The sequence below is a fragment of the Podarcis tiliguerta genome (genome assembly GCF_965153285.1).
Source record: "Podarcis tiliguerta genome assembly, chromosome: 4".
In the NCBI taxonomy this organism is placed as follows: domain Eukaryota; kingdom Metazoa; phylum Chordata; class Lepidosauria; order Squamata; family Lacertidae; genus Podarcis; species Podarcis tiliguerta.
Window position 1 is genome coordinate 81,659,123 of NC_139537.1, and position 19,975 is coordinate 81,679,097.

Sequence of the window (19,975 nt, forward strand, 5' to 3'; positions counted from 1 at the left end):
CTGTATCTTACTAATGCATAAAACACTTCACCATTTTCAGGTATAATTACTTGCAAATCATGTACAGTATTTATAAAATGCTGCGCATCAAGCTTTTGGAATGTAACCACTATACATTTTCAGCTTGCAAAAAGCCATTTAAAAAAACCGAAGTTTCACCAACACATGTAAAAAAGCATGTAACCACAAGCAGCTGGTGAGATTCAGACCTGATATAAATAGACTCAACATGAAAACATGAATTCCTAAACTGCTGAGAATTCAGAATCTTGCTTCACTGCTGGGATTAATTTCTTTCCAACAGACTGGCTGTCTAGAGAATTCCCATGATTCTGTAAATGAAAACATATGGATGTGTTACAGCCAACAGTGGGAGTAGATGCACTCTAACTGATGGGGATTCAAGGGACAGCTCCATACAGAGGAAATTGGTGGTTTGGCAGCTGTTAGGAAACCTAACAAGGCCATATAGTGGAAGTTTTCCTGCTTGCTGCTGTTCTTGTCTGTTCATTCTGGAACTCAAACAGACTTGCTTATTTTCCAGAGAGAGACAAAGGAGTAATGGTTATCCTTCCTAAATAGAAAATCCTTTTTGAATATAAACAACAAACTAACGGGGAGACTTATTTTTACCAACCCTGAGTCCCAGAACAGTAGGCTTATAACACTTTTCTTCTTGCAAAGGTAAAGGTAAAGGTACCCCTGCCCGTACGGGCCAGTCTTGACAGACTCTAGGGTTGTGCGCCCATCTCACTTAAGAGGCCGGGGGCCAGCGCTGTCCGAAGACACTTCTGGGTCACGTGGCCAGCATGACATCGCTGCTCTGGCTAGCCAGAGCCGCACACGGAAACGCCGTTTACCTTCCCGCTAGTAAGCGGTACCTATTTATCTACTTGCACCTGGGGGTGCTTTCGAACTGCTAGGTTGGCAGGCGCTGGGACCGAACAGCGGGAGCGCACCCCGCCGCGGGGATTCGAACCACCGACCTTTCGATCGGCAAGCACTAGGCACTGAGGCTTTAACCCACAGCGCCACCCACGTCCCTCTTCTTGCAAAACAATGAATTAATTAAGAGAACTGAGAAAAAAGCAGGTGTTGAGTGTGAAATCAATGAGTGTGAACTGAAGCAGCATAGTAAATAAGATTATATGCCAGGAGTTCAAATCTTCCTCAAGTTTAAGGCTTCGGGGGTGTGGGGAGTATCCTGTTTTGCTTGTTCCTTGATGACATGTGACTGAGGGATACATTTCTTCACAATCATAATTTCTCTAAGTTTAACTGTTTGAGGGGTTTATAGTAACTATTGCAGGGCTGCCATACGCCTGGAAAGTCCTGGACATAGCCGGGATTCGTCTGTCAAAAATGGCATCCTGGCGGAATTTTAGGAAACTGGTTAAAATGTCTGGGAAAATCCGGGTATATGGTGTTGATTTTTTGGTGGATTTCCAAAACAAAAAACAAGCAACCCTAAACTTTTGTATTGCTCTGCCAGTTGTGTTATCACAAGTTTGGTAGCAATTAACACGAGCCTAATCAAGTCCTTAAACACCACACACTCACACCCTGAATCAAACAGTGAACAATGCATTAATTTTGGTGTTTTAACAATGATTTGCCTAGCTGAAGTGTGAATCTCCTTGAATACTTCATTCCAGCATTTTACTACCTGAAGATGAATATAAGTGCCCCATTGGTAGAGTGGGCAAGGGGCACTGTGCCCAACATCTTACTGGGGCACATCAACAGTGGCTTCTCTCCAATATACACAGAAACAGATTGCAGTAGGTTCAGCTTCTAGGTGCTACCCCATTGTCTAGATCAGGGGTCTGCAACCTTTAAGACAAAAAGAGCCACTTGGACCCGTTTCCGAAGGAAAAAAAACTGGGAGCCGCAAAACGTGTCATTATAAAAATAACTTTTTTGTCACTTTTTTATTATTTCTTTGTTTGACCACTCAGAATTACTCCTCCTCATAGAAATAAACGTTAAATTAACAAGTTACCTTTTTGTGTGTGTGTGTTCTTCACTCCCCTTCAAAACAGTGACCAGCGTACATGCCCCCTTTCAATGCAGTGACCAGCGTACATGCCCCTTACAATGTAGCGGGCGGGCGGGAAGGTGACGTCGGGACGGTGCGTGACTAACGCACGCACTGCCCCCATGCGACATCACAGCAAGTACAGCGCCCGGCACAGTGGGGAGTGTCGGGGCGCACAATGCGCCTCCTCCCCTCACTAGTATCCGCCCCGGAGCCACGGCAAAGGTGTAAAAGAGCCACATGCGGCTCCGGAGCCGCGGGTTGCAGACCCCTGGTCTAGATGGAATTCCCCCTCTTTCTGTCTGTCTCCCAACTTGCCCTAAGGACAACCCTCTTTTCTGTGTTATCTTCCGATAATGTAGACCGGATCTTTGAAACTAGGCCGCTCAACTCATCTGCAACACCTAAAACTAAGGCTTCAAAAGGCACAAGACCTCTGGTAGCTTTCTCCTGAGCCTGCCTGTTGGAAATAAAACAATTCATCTAATGGATATTAAGACATTCAACTTGTCTAACTGAGCTCTCATTTGTTTTTCCCAAGAATGGAAATCACAGACGTTGACACAGAAGTCCTAAAACTAGTACAAACCCTCTCCTTAGTCCCCAAAACTGTGTGTGTGTGTCTACACTGTAGAAGAGAGGGTGGTATTTGTGGTGGGGGTGGGAGTGGACAGAGGTAGCTAGGATTAATTTAGATTGTCATGATTTCTGTTAAATAAATGTGCGTCATGAATACCTTTTGCAATTGTATGGAAATTTTTTGGAAGGAAGGGTTGTGCCCATAGAGCGAATCCTCACAGGGCTTGTCTTTATTGCCCAGTATCAGATAAATTAATTGGTGCAACGAAAAGCTTTGTAATTCTTTTCACGTGGAAATTCCTCAGCACCACCCAGAGTGCCCTTTTTGCAGTAAATCTGACCCTTTTTATTCTAAAAATAAAGTAATTAATGGAAGTTTGCCATTTTCCAATAACCTTTTTCCAAAATTAAAATGGGAAACACCTGAAACAAAAACTGCAACTATTTTGCCTTAAAGTAACAACTTTAAGCTTATTCAGATTTTCATTTCATTCCTAACTCTGGGCATAGGCTTAAAGGCATACTGTTTATTAGAGATTTCTTGGAATCTGAGCCCCCAGGTATCTGACAGGTTTAAAAACAATCCCCATCACACAATTGATCTGTATTTGTACTCCAGGGACCAAAAAACAAATCAGCTGTCTTTTTGTAGACTAGATGGGCCCACAATACTGAATACATGGGTTCTGCTGCATATTAGCTATGCAACCGAACCATGAGGGACCACTTTTGTTGGCATCCCTGCAGCAGCCACAACAAAACAATGCAAAGTCACACTTTTAAAGGTTTACTCACATGTGGTCTATATAAATCCTTATTTATCAAAGCAATGAGAGGCAGGCACTTCACTAAAATTGGGTAAAAGGTGATCACTCTCAAAGACTGAAATGCAAGCTGATTTCTCAATTCCCACAGTATTGCTATTCAGAAAAAACAAACAAAACAAAACAAAAACAAAAAACAGAAACAACCATTGACTGTTTTTCTAGGGCTAATCAATGAAGTGAACTTTTCCCAAACTGGACAGGAACAATGTCCGACATGTTTGGCATTTCACTGTCATGTTCTGTTGTGTTAGAAATTGTTTTGCTCTAATGTAGCTGTCAAGCGTTTACATGTTAAAACTGTATTCAGCTGCTTCAGAGAGTGCGGTTCTAAGTCAACACACCGGCAACCGTGAAAATTCAGTTTATCTCCCCAGTAGATGAGATTGTGACATTTTTCGCTTCCATGCATCCACAACACAGCATGCAAAGAATTCCCTTGGAAATGAATATAGCTCATGCAACACAAAAGCTACAGGAAATGGCATGCTATATATTGCTGACCTGGATTTTGAGTACAGACTCTTTGAACCAAGAAGAGTAATTAAAAACACAAGTACATATGGCTGCAAAAGAGACCACAATCCTTCAGTCTTTGACAGACCCTTGTAAACTATTCGGCTAACTGCATACTTTGTATATATTTACATATCTTTCCAGGGTTAAAGGAAAGAACTACAAGCAAGAACAGACAAAGAGGACCTCCTCATAGTGTGAGTGGAATGGGAAAAAAAATGATTGTACATACACAAATGGGGAACCCTTAATCTACCAGGTTACTGAAGTTTACAGAACCTACGTTTATGCTCAGTCTGTTTTCGCAGCCTGTCTTAACATGTGGAGTTGGGGATTGTTCCAAAAGCTGCAGACTTGCTCCTGTCCACTTGTTGATGGAACATATGGATGGGTACACGCAGTGGTGTAGCGTGGGTTGTCAGCACCCGGGGCAAGGCAAGTAATTTGCACCCCCTAACCCGTGGATTTGCGCCCCCTAACCCTAATCCCCAGATGTTGTGCCCGGTGCGGCCAGCCCCCCCTGCACCCCCCACGCTACGCCACTGGGTACACGAGGGGGGGAAAGGGCTTACATTACACAGGAGCAGAAGATCTATCAAGATAATAATAATAACTGGGTTTCATTATCATTTTACTTCCTGGAATATTGCTTGCTTTTGGAATCCATAGCAGTGTAAGGACTTTTTTTTTAAAATAAAGGCAGATATTTCCCCCTTTCAAAACAAAGGAGATTCAGATTATGAGAACAGTGGGGCATTTTGCTCCCCCCCCCCCCGCTCTTCCTGTGAATATTTTTAGACTCCCAAATGAAAAAGGGAATTAAAGAAGAATACCAATGGTTATGGTTCTCTTGGGGATATATATTTTCTGCAAGAAAGAAGCAACTTGAGATAAAGAGGAACTATACTGTTAGGTAAACTCAAATAATCCCTAAGAATTCTCAAGAGTAAAATACGTGGTTTCTAAGCTTCTGTTTAATTTTGGCTGATCTTTGGCTTCACGAAAGGAGCATAAACGTTATAGCACCTCAGACACCTGACTCTTGTTTTCTATATTTTAAGAACTGAGAAGAGAAAAAGATGATTTTAGTAAGATAAATTTGCATATATATTTTGGCTTTTCTCTGCTTTAGAAGTAAAGTAATGATCCCACCCAAACTAGCACCCATGTAAAGTGTATTCTCCTTCACATAATGTGCCCCTTTCCCATCTCAAAATGAAAGCACAGCTGCTGTCGAGAGAGCTCTCTCGGAAAACGTGTGTTATTTTGTGGAAGGGGTTTCCTCTCCCTGTTCCCACTGAGAAATGAAATATTTAGCAACATCTTGATCTATGACTTGACACAAACTATTAAAAGAGATTAACACATCCTGTTAGATCCCACATGTACAAATTTGTATCTTTGCGGTAAAAGAGAACCCCGAGTGGCAGACGTTTTGGAATTACAGCACTTATAAAACTCCCATCACTTTCATAACACAGAGCTGGGCTTCAGGCTCCTAAAAGGTTGGTTCAAAATACACACACACACACACACACACACTGCTGCTATGGTCACGGTTCATGGGTTCTGCTGTTCCATAATTTTCCTGTGTTCATGCAGAACTTGATACTGACTGCAGAATCCAGCATCTTCAGAATATGTTCACGCCTGTGAATAGAAGGTTTAAATCCTGCGGGCAATTATTGTGCTCAATTCCTGTTAAGGTGGGGATAGTGTAGTAATATAGGGATCAAAGAGATCTGTAGAAAACACAAGGAGCAGCAGGAATAGTTTTCTAATTTCTCATACCAAGGCTGACCTGGAATATAACATCCTGCATATTCTCTATAGAGAATAACTTAATATAGCACTCATTCAAAACAAAACACAAAATATTTTGCACGGAAATCTACCTACCCATTTTGCTTATGCGGTGAGACTAAAGATAGGTCAAATCACTCTCCAGAATTTTAGACACACTTATCTCTGCTACAAGATACTAACTGCATCCTTTCCATGCTGTAACTTTTATACAATAATTGAATTACAGGGCTGCTGCCCGAATAGGAACTGTAATATGGCAAGATGCTCCAAGGAGAAATTTTTTGCAGACTGGTGTTCAAAATCAGGCGTGTTTGTGTCTTGCCTGCTGCCGACCACTCCAGCATTCTCCAGCTTCTCTTCCCATTGCATCTACTGTGTATGTGTGGGTCCCCTTTTCAACCTTCCTTTCCATCATTTTGTCATTTCTGGATAGAAAATTCAAAAGTCTGCAAAAAAACCCCAAGTAACTAAAATCCCACTTTGAACATTCACATTAGCTATGCAAATAAGCTGATGGGTACATGTTTTCCCCATACAGTATATGCATACATCCTTTTGAAAACAAGAGTTTGGGCAAGATTTTTGCACAGACTTCCTGAGCTCACTTCATATGTCAGACTATTTCGAGCTAAAAAGAATGCGGTAGGAGTTTGTTCTCTCCTTTTCTCAAGTGAATGCTCAAGCTGGCTTGTTCCCAGTCCCTCCTTCCTAGTCAAGAGAGAAAAGGAACTATATCCTGCAGTTATCAGCCAGCTGGCTGCCTTCTATCCTCTCAGACACTTGGGCTTAATGCACTTTCAAAAAGTGCTCAGCTGCAGCGCTTGGACCAGGGACAGCGTTTTGGCAGGACATGTTTTCTCCTTCAAATTCAATTCTCTTTAGCGGGTCCCCAAACATGGCATGGCAGCAGAACTAGAGAGAGCCCTTTCTAAAGGGAGAAACAATAACGCTTGCGCCAGTGAAAAGGTTAGGTCCACTTCCAGGAAAGTGTTATATAATATATCCTTAAGCATTCCTCAGCAACAGGAGGAAGCAAAACCAAAGAGTAAGACCCTGCAATGAATTTCTTGCCAATGGATTACAGTGGTACCTTGGTTTGCATACGTTTTGGATTACAAACATGGCAAACCCGGAAGTGTGTGTCCCAGTTGGTAACCTTTTTTTTGGATTACACCCCCCCTTTTTATTACGAACAATTTTTGGGGGGTGAAAGCGTGCCTTGGGTTACAACCTGTTTTGGTTTACAAACGGACCTCTGGAACAGATTATGCTTGTAAATCAAGGTACTACTGTATGTTCAGGAACACTGAGCACAGAGACTGAACATACTCTGGCAAAACCCTTGAGGGGAGCAGGAGCACTGGAAGGCAGCTAACTGCACTGCGTCTTTTAGAATTTGGGTCTCCAGTTATTTTTGGACTAGAACTACCATCATGCCTAAGCTAGCAGGACCAGTGGGCTCAGGGATGGTGGGAATTGTAGACCAAGAACAGCAGGGGGGATCCAAGTTTTGGGAAACCCTGTTTTAGAGGCAGGTTCTCAACTTGCTCCTGAAAATCCTACTGGTGGCTCCAGGAGTCCCACCAATGAGAAAATGATCTGATACCCTTTTATTTTCATCTGCAAGTGATAATCACCTTTCCCCTCCTATGTGAAATGAGCTAGGGAGCGACATTACTGCAAGAAATGGGGAAACAACCGAAGATTTCATTTCATTTATATGCTCAACACAGTATCCACAAGTCTCCCTCTTCCACTGTATCCTCATGTGATGCAGTTTAGGCTGAGAGATGGCGGGTTGACCCGGGGTTCCCCAGTGAGCCTCATAAATGAGTGGCAATTGGAGCCTATGCCTTCCTTATCCTAGCTCCTAGCCTGACACACAAAAAACTACACCATACCCTAGACATTAGCCTAAAGCAAAGTTCATTTTAGGGGGCCTATTTCCTGGGGTAAAACTATGGTTGGCCCTTTGGTTGGCCCCCACGGCCCTTCACTTCATCAAATCTGGCCCTCTTTGAAACAAGTTTGGACACCACTGATCTAAAGCAAGTATGCTACCATACATTCTTACTCACATGCAATTCTCTTCTCACTCATTTTCTACATAAAAATAAAAAATAAAATGCAATTTTTGATGTGGTGACAGAACTACTACAACAACCAGAATAACAAAATCAAATCATTTGATTACTCTTGAACCTTCACCACCCCCACCTCTTAAAGGCCACCATTAAGTCTGCTTTGGTTACAAAAGCTATAAATGCTAAGTTGCTTGGCATCTGGCATTGATCCATGTATATCGTATTACAGAGGCTGGGTCGTGAAACCCAAATCTTTCCTCATTATTCTTGAAATTGACAAAGCAGCAGCAACATACCATGGTACAACCAGGAAGATATTAATTTACACTGTGCAGGAACTGTGGCTGCTGCTGCTGTGAGCACAAACTGCACGGGCTCCTCTCCACATGGCTATCTGCTTGTAGGAAGAGGCACGTTTGTGGATGAGAACAATGGTAACCATGCTAGTCATTGCCCCCCCCCCCCCAGATATAATGATGCACTTCGTACAAGCTACTTATAATAGGGTTCTGGTCATAATATCAAATGCCTTTATGCTCTGCCCAATGCAAAGTTAAGACAACGCTGAGCATAGGATGAATTGCATGTATTAAGGACAGGCACACAAATTAACTGCAACCTGAAGCTTTTGTACTTCTAAATCACCAGTTTTGAAATAGGAAACAATAGGTCATTCTAACCTAGGTAAAGGTAAAGGTACCCCTGCCCGTACGGGCCAGTCGTGTCCGACTCTAGGGTTGTGCACCCATCTCACTTAAGAGGCCAGGGGCCAGCGCTGTCCGGAGACACTTCCGGGTCACGTGGCCAGCGTGACGAAGCTGCTCTGGCGAGCCAGCACCAGCACAGCACACGGAAACGGCGTTTACCTTCCCGCTATAAAGCGGTACCTATTTATCTACTTGCACTTAAGTGTGCTTTCGAACTGCTAGGTGGGCAGGAGCTGGGACCGAAAGACGGGAGCTCACCCCGCCGCGGGGATTCGAACCGCCGACCATACGATCGGCAAGTCCTAGGCACTGAGGTTTTACCCACAGCGCCACCCGCGTCCCATACAATTCTAACCTAGACATTCTTTAATTTGAACTAAATCTGACAAAGACACAAGCAGAGAGAGAGAGAGGAACACTTCAAAAAAAGGCCTTGTCATCCAATCTGACAACAATTGCTTTTCACATCCTTCCCTGTGCTACATACTCCTAAACTGGGATGTTGTTTCAGTGAGAACAGCTTACCCTCTGCCAACTTTCCAGCACCTAATTCAGTCCTTGAGTTTGTCTGTGTGAAATAAAACCACCAAGCACACCAAATGATATGTTATATATCATTGCAGCTTAAGCTGAATAGTGGAAATGCGAGAAATTGTGACTCAATTTGGTAGGCATATATTTCGGATGTATGGCTTGGTCCAGACTAATGCAAACCATCTCTTGACTTCTTTCATTAAATTCTAATGTTACGTGACAGGCCATTACAACCTGCCTTATCTATGGCAGCCCAAACAATGGATTGACCGGCAGCAGCTAAATTTAAATACTATTATTGGCAACTGGGATGAAGCCAAGTGTCTTTGATCCCTGCCAAGGAAACCACCCAAGCATTTACTGCTGGGAAAGCCACGCACAGGATTGCACGGGATTTCCTTTGATCTCAACGGAAGAAAGCATCATTTGTGCACAGGCATTGTACCACCATTAAGACCCTTCGGACAGATTCTAAGAGTTCCCAACGGAGTGCCACACAGCAAGGTCAGAATACAACATTAAAATTGCAGGCACCTCTCACTTGGACCATCAGGCAATTCTGACTTTCTTACCTCAGCAGAGATCAAATTAAAGTATGCTAGTTAACAAAAATAGATGCATGCTTTAAAGAGCTGATGAAAGAGGCTAAATTATTTCTGTTCGCTTTGCTCAACAGCTCAGTTCTATATACCTCTAAGCAGAAGCGTCTTGTCTAGCATGGGCTTTGCAGCACAATCTTATGCATGTTTACCTAGAAATCAAGCCCCATTGTGTCTTACTCCCAGAGAAATGGGTAAAGAACTATAGCCTCATAAATTTCTGGTGAAACTTTTGGTTTATTGAATTGCTTGGTAGAGTTGAGGGTCCAGGAAGACAGCCACATACACGTGTTTGCTAACATCTAGGAATGCGAAATATTTATTTAGCCCTGCACAGGGCTTGGTGTCTAAAAATATGATGCCGGCATCTAGGAATTTGAACTATTTCCCCCCAACCCTGTTGTAGATATTTTAAAATACAGCCATGAGCTGAGAAGTAGCAGAGAGATAAAGAACCGTCACAAATTAACAAAAAGGTGAGCAAGATTTAAAGTTAAGAGAATGTATGCAAAACACACACAAATTTATTAAAAAAAACAAGCCATTAAGATTTAAGGAGACTGAAGGGACAAGGCAGTCTAGTTGTGTTAGTAGGGTGGGTGGGAGAGTTACATAAATTAAATTGAAATGCAGTAAGTCAATTGATGTCTAGTGTCTAGCATTCACATAGGCAATTCCCTTTCTAAGTTCATAAAAAATGCATTTAATGAGAACCACGTGGGTCAGGAAACACAAAACCAAGCAGGAAAATCCACTGGTGAAAAGACACGGAAATGTCTGGCTGACATACAGGTCACTTGAGAGGAAAGGTTACAATGGAAAGAAAAAGGAAAATTATAGCTACTGCTTTCTCATGTCGAAATATGAAAAAAAAAATTATTTGGCACTAGGCTACTGAAAAGCAAACTGGCAGAAAACTACCAACTGAACATTTGCTATTTGTTTTAGAACAGCGACATTGTTTTTGCAAATTGTGACAAATCAGTGCTTCAGTTTCTGTTAAGCATTACTTATTTGATCACCTTATCTCTCCACATTCTACTATATACACACACGTTTCCAGATATTAGAGCAGCCTCTCTCCATCCCACCCTTAAAAACAAGTCTGCTGTTCTACAGGACTTGATTTTGCAAGGTAGCTGCATGATTTTTGCAGGCTCCTCCTTGTATAATGCCCATATCAGTAGCAACAACTACTTGCCAAAAGGGATGGCCAAAGACAACATGAAGCAGAAAATCAGCAGCGGGGTGGAGATAAAGAAAGAAACCTTTTTTTAGGTTGAAGAAACTGCAAATAAATGACTATGCTTCGAACATTCCGTCATAATGCTGCTTTTAACCATGCAGAGCTATTTCATTGCTGGTTTACATTGCTTGGAGTATGTTGATTGCATTAAATCAGTTTTGAAGCTTGTATGCCCGATATAGAAAGGTGGGATCTAAATTTCAGAAATTACTGCTGTTGCGAAACGCTCCTGGCATTACCTGATTGCAATTGTGGACCATCACAGTTCTATATTTACCTGGAACTCAAATATCTCACTCTAAAGATGTGCCACTTCCCCACATGTGCAACACGGAAGCCCAGAAACCAGTTTACACTCCCTCCTACACCAGTTTGCTTGTAACACACAAGGCTGCTTTCTTGTTTTTTTAGTCAGAGCTTTCATCACCTTGTTTATACATCAAATATTGTGCCATTACCCCCAACATTGCAGCGAGTGACATCTTCTGGAGGGCTTTTCTTTGGGGGGGGGGGAATACTCGGGAAAAGGTCTAAAAAATATTATCTGTGTGTCATGGAGCCAGTATGGTTGGTGGGGCAGCAAAGGTGGAGTAGCTTTGTGAATTCGGCTTCCAGGTGACAAAAGCTGCAGCCAACAAGAGTGTTTTGATATTGAGAACCAACATGACCCAGTGTGACATAATGGTTAGAGTGTTGGACTAGGACGTGGGAGGGCAGGGTTCGAATCCCCACTCAGCCACAAAGTTCACTGGATAGTAGTAAGTAAGTAGGAATTTTTTTATTTATACCCCGCCCTCCCCGGCCAAGACCAGGCTCAGGCCAGCTAACATCAAATATCAAATACATTAAAACACGATCAAACAATTGATTAAAGAACAGCTTAAAAATTAGAATCAGGATAAAATCAAATGACTGCCCATGAAATTACAACCATAGAGGTCGGGAACCTCAACTATTCATCAGGGCCGGCTATCCATGTTGGTCCCACATAAAAGGGCCAATGAGGTAACTTACAGGGTCCCATAGAGGGGGGGTCAAACTGGGCCTGGACCTAAGGCCAGGAAGAACAACTCCATCTTGCAGGCCCTGCGGAAAGATGTCAAGTCCCGCAGGGCCCTGGTCTCTTGTGACAGAGCGTTCCACCAGGCCGGGGCCAAAGCCAAAAAGGCCTTGGCCCTGGTTGAGGCCAGTTTAACTTCCTTGAGGCCTGGGACCTTGGGCCAGTCCCCATCTCTTAGCCTAACCCCATTATAGGGTTGTTGTGAGTATGAAATGGGAGTGGCTTTGTTGGGTGTTATACTGGGAGTAGATGAAGTGAATATGGTTTATATATAGCGGACAAAGACTCGTAAGTCCCTTACCCTCTCAATTTTATTTCTCTCTCTCTTAACCTCTTTCTTTATTTCTCCCTCTCTTTCTTTATTTCCATTCTCTCTCTCCCCTCCCCCCCTTTATGTTTTTATTGCATTTATATCACAGTTTTAGTTTAGACCAAAAAAAGAGAGGAAAAGATATTTAATATTAAGTTTTGTATTTTTCCTCTATAAGCACAAATAAAATTTATTCAAAAAACCCCACACTAAATCCATGTTTTATCATTCTGAAGAAAAGATTAATATTTTAAAAGATGAGGCACGTGATACCTTGCATTTCAACAAATGCAATGTAATTACACTTTGGCTAAAAGTCTTCCGTCCTTTTAGGAGTCTGTGCCAAATGTGTTCTGCCAGGAATTAAAACTATTGCAGTTCCAAGTTACTGAAGAGAAATGTCACTTCCCTCTTCTTAATTCACAAGACTCGGCTTGGCTGTTGGGACTAACTACTCGGTGAATATTTAAATGCCCTACTTTCCATTGGGAATAGTTTTGACAGTGACGGCCACATAATTTCAGGCATGGAGAATTTCAGGCACGGAGAATAAAGCCTCAGAATGATGAATAGATGACACTTGACTTGCTGTTCATTTCTGAAGTTGGAAGGAAGGGCAACTCGCCTGAAAGATTGCTTTGTGGTTTCTGCACAACTCCCTCGACTGACGCTTACCCCCCCAAAAAAAACCTAGAGCTACAAATCTTGCAAGAGGGTGGAGAACAGAACTGTATGATACAACAAAATAAGCTCTTTGCAGTGTTACTTTGCCCATTTACAAGCTGCCCGGGAATAGAGTTTAGAGGACTCATCAGTGTGATGCACCATTAAAAAAAACAAACCAGACACTGTAAAATCAAAGAAACACAAAAGCAGAGTGTCGAAGAAGCTGCTGCAGCAGCAGCAAGAACTGCGAAAACCCAAGCTTTAAAAACACGTTTGAAAACCCTGGCAAATGAAGAGAGAATCTTTGCCTGGCACTGAGCTGGGAGTGAATTCATTCTACAATTGAGGCCCTTATCTGTCTCGTGGAGGTTGGGTGGGGAATTATTTGTGTTCAGATGAGTGAACTGGGGATTTTATTTTTTGAAACACAGGGGCTATGGGTGCTTCATAGAACTACAGTGCGTTTTCAGTCCTGGTGCAGGTCGTCCCCCCCCCCCCCCATGCCTTTTTAAATGATGATAGAGCCATAACTATCAGCCACACCAATCCTTTCCTCTATTCCGTTTAGCACCACAGCATCTCGGCTGCAAGCAGGGGGAGCAAAAACACCTTTGTTTTATTGCCTACTGTAACTATTCTGAATGCATCCACCTTCACTGCCCCACCCTTGCCTGTTCTTTAACTCAGCTGATGGATGAACACACAGCTGCAACTGCCGGATAATGCCAACCTCTGGCACAGGTTGTGAATAGAGGCACACAGAAAATAAACTTTGCTGAAGCCTTAGAAGACCGAAGGAGCAGGCAGGAGGAGATGCTAGGAACACCTTTATTTATTATTGTTGTATTTATTAAATCTGTATACTGCCCTTCCTCAAGAGGTCCCAGGCGGTTTGCATGGTACAAAATCCTCATTAAGTGTGTTTCAGCCAACACAAACCCCAGATGAAATTGGGAGAAACTGTATACTGCCTTGACCTATTTTGGGTCCAAATTGGACAGTCCAATGCCTATATTAGAGGATGAAGAGTACAAATGTCTCCAGCATGAGCTCTGCAAAGAAGGGAGAAACTGTGCAAGAGGGTGGAGAAAGCTGTGACTTTTTATTGGGAAATAATTTCTATTTAATTGAAAAAAATGTATAAAAGTACTTTTCCAAAAGAACCCAGAATCCTTTTTCTTGGGGATAATTCAGATGGAAATTCCCAGGTGTCAAAAAAAGGCTATTTATGTATGTTACTACTGTAGCTCGTGTTTGTTTAGCCCAAAAATGGAAAACAAGCAAGGTCCCAACTAAAGAAGAATGGCAACTTAAACTGATGGAATATGCACAGCTTGGGGACCTAACATAAGAGAAAAAGAACATACGTTCAAAGAAGATTGTAAAATGTTTATTGAATATATGGGGGGAAACCTATACACTTGAAAATGGTATCAGAATTAAGATAAATTCAACAGTGTAAACAAGTTTTGATGGATATATTAATGGAATACTGAATGGTTTAGTTTATGTAAAATATGCATGGATTTACGGTATGCAAATTGAACCACGGAAAGAGAAGAAGGGAAGTCATTAACATTTTAAGGTTGTTTAATGACTATTTTAAATTGTAAAATAGGAAACTTACTAAAAATTGTAAGGGAAAAATAGAGAAAGCTGAGACTTTCCTGAATCTTAAACTTATTTTTAAAAAGAGCAGGAATGTGGAGAGTAACGAAGATCAACCAGCCAATGTATTTAATAATATACGAGCTCCGTGAATCCCTTTATTTTACCCATAAGCAGAATAAAGAAAATGTAATTAACTTTCTCTCATACTCTGCTGCAAACCCCTAGAACAAAATAATAATTAAAAACCACCGGTATCCGACAGGAAAACTAGGAAACTACCACTTCTGCTATTTCTTTTAATACAATTTAACATCTCCCAAAGCCTTAATGAAAGGAGAAAGCGTTGACCTCGGGTAATGCATTGCCATCCTAGTTCCAATCAAATCAGTGTCAGCAAGTCCATGGTGTGTAATACAGTCTGTGAGGAAGCCCTCATTGAAAACACCGGCTTCAAGCACCGAATCCCTGCGCAATAGTCAGAACTAGCAAGCAAGGTTCGAAATTAGCAGGGTGCCAGGCACATTTTGCGCCTAAAGATTCTCCATTTGCAAGCACCTCAGAAAGTCTGGGTGTTTTTTGTTGTTGTTTTTTGCGCCTGGCTAGCACTCAAGGATTACTGAAATGTATGTGATCTGAAGCCTCGAAGTATATGTTAAAGATAGACAATATGTTAAGGAGTTTAACAATAGAGAGCAGAGTGTTTTGAAAACTGAAGTATGGTACCAATATTCTTATTGTAAACACCAAATTAAACATGTATTAACAATTTCTGATAAAAATGTAATATTGACCATGTGTCTCTTATGTGAATTGTGTATTACTTCTTGCTTATCAAAAGAATAAATAAAAATTGTTGCCGACCCCCCCCCCCAAAATGGCGACTCGACAGTCTGTTTTGGCGCCCACAACCCAGGTCCCAGAAGCCATTTGGCTCCTAGCTTTTCTATCCCAGTTCCTAACACTCCAAGCAAGCAAGTTGAAATGTACAGAGAGAGAGCAGCTCCATCTGTTACTGAACAACAGATTGGACATGCTTTTCAGTCTGAGCAACTTCATAGGCCAGGTGAAGCCATATCCTGGAAGTCCTGTTGTCACTGCTACCATTTCTACAGTTCTTGTGCTGTTGGTTCCGTGGCTGGTTGAGACTGGGTGTTATCAGCCAACTGTGTAACGGGACCTCATGGCTGCTCATGTCAAAAATGAGGAGGAATGCCTTAAAACGACAGCACTGATACAGGGCAAATCCCTCTTTGAAACAGATGGAAAGTCAATCCTGTAAGGCTAATCAACTGCCCTAAGGTCACATTGTAAGCCAGCTAAAGAGAGAGTGAAAGAGTTCTCTTCTTAGCATTCCAGACATTCAGAACCATGCTAACCAATCTGAAAACCATGCACTCCATTGGTTCTTCCAACCGAAACATTTAAGGAAGGCATTTATCAATCTGTTACTAGGATGCATTCACCATTTAGACATTATTAAGGAGACCCAGTGGCGTAGCGTGGGTTGTCAGCACCCGGGGCAAGGCAAGTAATTTGCGCCCCCTAACCCGGGGCAAAGCAAGTAATTTGCGTCCGTCCCCCCCGCTGCACTGTCCCTCCCCCAGATAGTCCCTCGCTCTCTCTCTGCACCACACCGCACGCCTGGCACCCTCCCCTCCACAGTGGGCGGCGACCCGGCGGCTTGGATCGGATCTGCACAGCCAGCACTGCAGTGAGAGAGAGTGAGTAGCCAGGTAGGGGCAGAGAGCTGCGAGTGCGAGCGCCCCCCCCCCCAGATGTTGCGCCCGGTGCGGCCGGCCCCCCCTGCACCCCCCACGCTACGCCACTGAGGAGACCAAACTTGCAGCCATGCTTTTATATCATTTACCCTATCTAGTTAATGCAAGGAGTCTAGATGTGAAGTGCTGGAAAATATGGAGGGTGTGTGTATCAGACTATCTTTGCAGAACATGTTGGGATTAACCCAAACTCTCCTGAACCAGTTCAAGTCAAGAGCATTTCCACACAAAGGGCAATATGAGGGACTAGCGAGCTGATTGAGCTCAGCTCCTCCCCAACCCTGCCAACAGTCGCAGTGCAAAGGAATGGAGGGGGAGTACATTTCTCCTTTTTCTTCACTTTTTCACTATGACATGATTGGGGAGAGACAGAGAAAGAGACCAAAAAAACAAAGTCCTCTGCTCCATCATAAATTTGCACCGCATCCAATGAATTTTGCAGGTTTCCCCACCTGTTAATCAGAACTGTGCTTAGAATGATTCTGTAGAATTCTCTGTATAAATAATGTAATAGAAGCATATTTAGCCCCTTTACATATAAGGACCACACACGACTTGCAATCACCACTCGTCTTCGTGAATGGCAAGGAAGCAGGTCAGTCCTTTCCAGCTCAGCGCATGTTTCATTCACAACTAATTCATAATGTGTGCACTTTGTATCAGTGCCCAAATGACTAAGAGTATTGTAAGAAGTGGTCCTCAGATAACCGAAGTTATGTAACCACCTTTGTCGAGGCAATGGAAACAAACTCATTAGTGAGCCATTTATGGACACAAAGTATTATATTAAAAAGAACAGGGATTCCACTCCAAGATTGTCAAAGGAGCTAATTGTTTTTTGCTTCTTTTTAAAAAAGAACCTTTTCATTTAAGATAATTTAATTCATTTGCATCCTAGTATTTTGGTGTGGCTGTCTATGATTAAAGCGTTGGTTCCTAAAATGGAGGACAATGCAACATAATACCAACCTTTAAAACGTACACTTTTCTATGAGAAATACAATGGGTAACTAGATCCCCATTGCAATTTCAACCCATGTGTACATTAAACACAAAATACAAAAGTAATATTGTGCACTATAAAATTGTAACCAGCCAGCAATAAACCACAGGCAATGAAAATCATCTTACCGGAACTTCAAAAGCTTCCTGTGCATCATCCAGCATCTGGACTTTGATAGAAATAAGTTTTCCTGTAGGGGTTGTGGGCATTTTTTGTCCATGTTCCAAAGTACTGATCCCGGCATTTTCCTGAACTCCTAACCGGGATCCTGCTGTTGTTCTCTGTTCCACTTCACCCATGTCTGGGGGAGCTAGTTTCTATATCTGTTAATGGGAGAGACAGACAAAGAAAGAAAATATGAAGCCACATTACTTAAAACTGTTCAAAGACAATAAAGCACACAGGAATGTACCACTTCACACCACTGTGTAGTTGTGAATTGTTTTCCTTTTTGAGCAAAGGATGCACACAGTATCTGTCCTCGTAATATATTTTTTTAAATGGTGTTTGAACCCCCTAGTATCTTGCTGGTGTTGTACAATTCATTGTAGGTTTAAGTCCTGCTATTTTCAATGCGACTTAGGAAATGTGTAATGACTGCAATCTTGGTTTGTTAATTTTATAAGTAGTATCAGCCAGGCACTACATCTTCTTACATCATTTCGGATTGTGAAATGAAGAGGAGCAGGTACCACACACCTCAAATTGTTTCGCTGATCTCCTTGCACTCCAGAAGGAGGAAGAATCAAAAAATATATCAACCCTCAAGATACCAAGAGATTAGTGCGAAGATCTGCAATGCCACAAGGATTATAAAGACAAGCTAAGCAGTAATTGGAGGGAGGAAATGTCTTCACTTTCACCAGTTGAAATGTTTGCAATTCTATGTGGCTAAGTCCACTCATAATTCTAAATGCAACATGTGCAAAAAAAGCTAAATGAACAAAAACCACTACTTGTTCAAAATGGCATTTAACTATGACAAGTTCCATGTCTTCACCAATCAGAACCTGAAACAATTAAATGATATATATGCTGAGCAGTTCCAACAGAAAGGTAGATGGGATACAACTAGAATCAAACTGCACCAGACTTAGAATTAGTTCAGAAAAACTTAAGCAGTAATGGAAATAATCAAACTTGTCTTTTTCATGCCCTCCCTCCCCTCACATAAAAGAATATAACCAAATAGGGGAGATCGGTACATCACTTTGGAAGAAAATGCCCCACCTTTTATTATTGCACACTTGAAAGCAAACTCAAGGATAGCAAACTATTTCAAAGACATAACTTTAAAAGAACTTCTAATTCTTCTGCAATCTCACATTTTTCTATCTTCCATGGAAAAGCCAATTGTTGATGCAACAGATCTTGCCTTTTTTATTACTTCTGTTACTTTATCGTTTGATGCATAATGCAAGGGCCCTTAGCCTGATCTGTCAAACCATATATATATAAAACCTCAATTATTTTTTTATCCCACTCTCTTCTTTTGTTCTTCAAAACAGCCTGAGTCCGAGACTGAACCTGCTGCTACCATCCACAGTATTTGTCTAGCTGGGTAATTGCCTTTCCATCTCTCCTGGACTTGTATGCCCTGATCGATGATCATTAACAAGCATGTAACAAAACAGGAGGAACAGGAATTTAACTTTCTGGCTGAACAAACATACAGTAATAATAGACCCAGTCGTTTTAAACACAGTCATAGCGCCAGGGATCAGAAGCAGGGCAGAACGGCAAAAAAGGAAATGACTGCTGTTGCTGTTTTTAATTCATTGTTATTCATTATTTCATATTAGCGTGTGAATTTAACAGCCTAAATAATGCAACACTGACCTAAAATACAAATTCTACCACTAAAGCACCTATGCTGATATGTGAATCCCTGGGCACCAGCAGACCAGTGGTTTTGTTTCTTGTTTTTACAAACTGTTTTCCAGCTGCTTATGTGGTGTAATTCAGCACATGCAAATTAGTTCTGTAGTATGCACCATCCATTCAAAGTCAATAATTCTGCCTTAGTATACCAAGATATGTAGGACAATTAAAAAAAAATAAAATCATATTACAAAATCTCTTTAGAAATACTTTCAAGTTTTGCATTGTTGTAAACAAATCAATTATTAATCTGGAAAACTAAGGACTGCTTTCTAGGGGTTATTTTCTTCTCTTCTGCTTAATTAACACAAACAGAAGAGACTCCTGGTCAATTTGGTAGCAAGCTAGAATGAACTTCTGCATTGCTATGAAAGCTGATGACACACAAAGCAAAAGAATAAATATTTGCTTGTTTCACTGGGGCAGTGAATAAGGATATCACTGAAACAATGGCATGCCTATCAAGGGCCAATTTGGTACCCTCCAGCTGTTTCGGACTACAACCCTCATCAGCCCCAGCGGGCATGGCTAATGATCAGGGATGCTGAGAGTTGGGCCTCAAAATGTCTGGAGGGGAACAGGATGAAAAAAAGCTGCACTATATAATCCCCAAAACCTCCCCGCTTCAGAAAGCTCCAAAAACAGGCACTTAATGGGATAAGAGTTTTTTCTTCCCATATTGTCCCTAGGGAAGTATCAGGCGAAGGCTACAAACTCAATGCAGAGAAAAGTG

General features: G+C 41.9%; 1 protein-coding gene across 14 annotated transcripts in view; it reads right to left on the reverse strand.

Moving 5' to 3' along the window:
- The window catches only part of FARP1 (FERM, ARH/RhoGEF and pleckstrin domain protein 1), a 188,097-nt gene that overhangs the window by 131,843 nt on the left and 36,279 nt on the right, over nucleotides 1-19,975 (reverse strand). For all 14 annotated transcript variants that reach the window (XM_083437656.1, XM_083437664.1, XM_083437660.1 and 11 more), the window contains exon 2: nucleotides 17,490-17,684. In XM_083437656.1, the coding sequence (XP_083293782.1) occupies nucleotides 17,490-17,660 (171 nt within the window). In that variant the 5' untranslated portion in view covers nucleotides 17,661-17,684. The remainder of the gene's footprint in view (nucleotides 1-17,489; nucleotides 17,685-19,975) is intronic.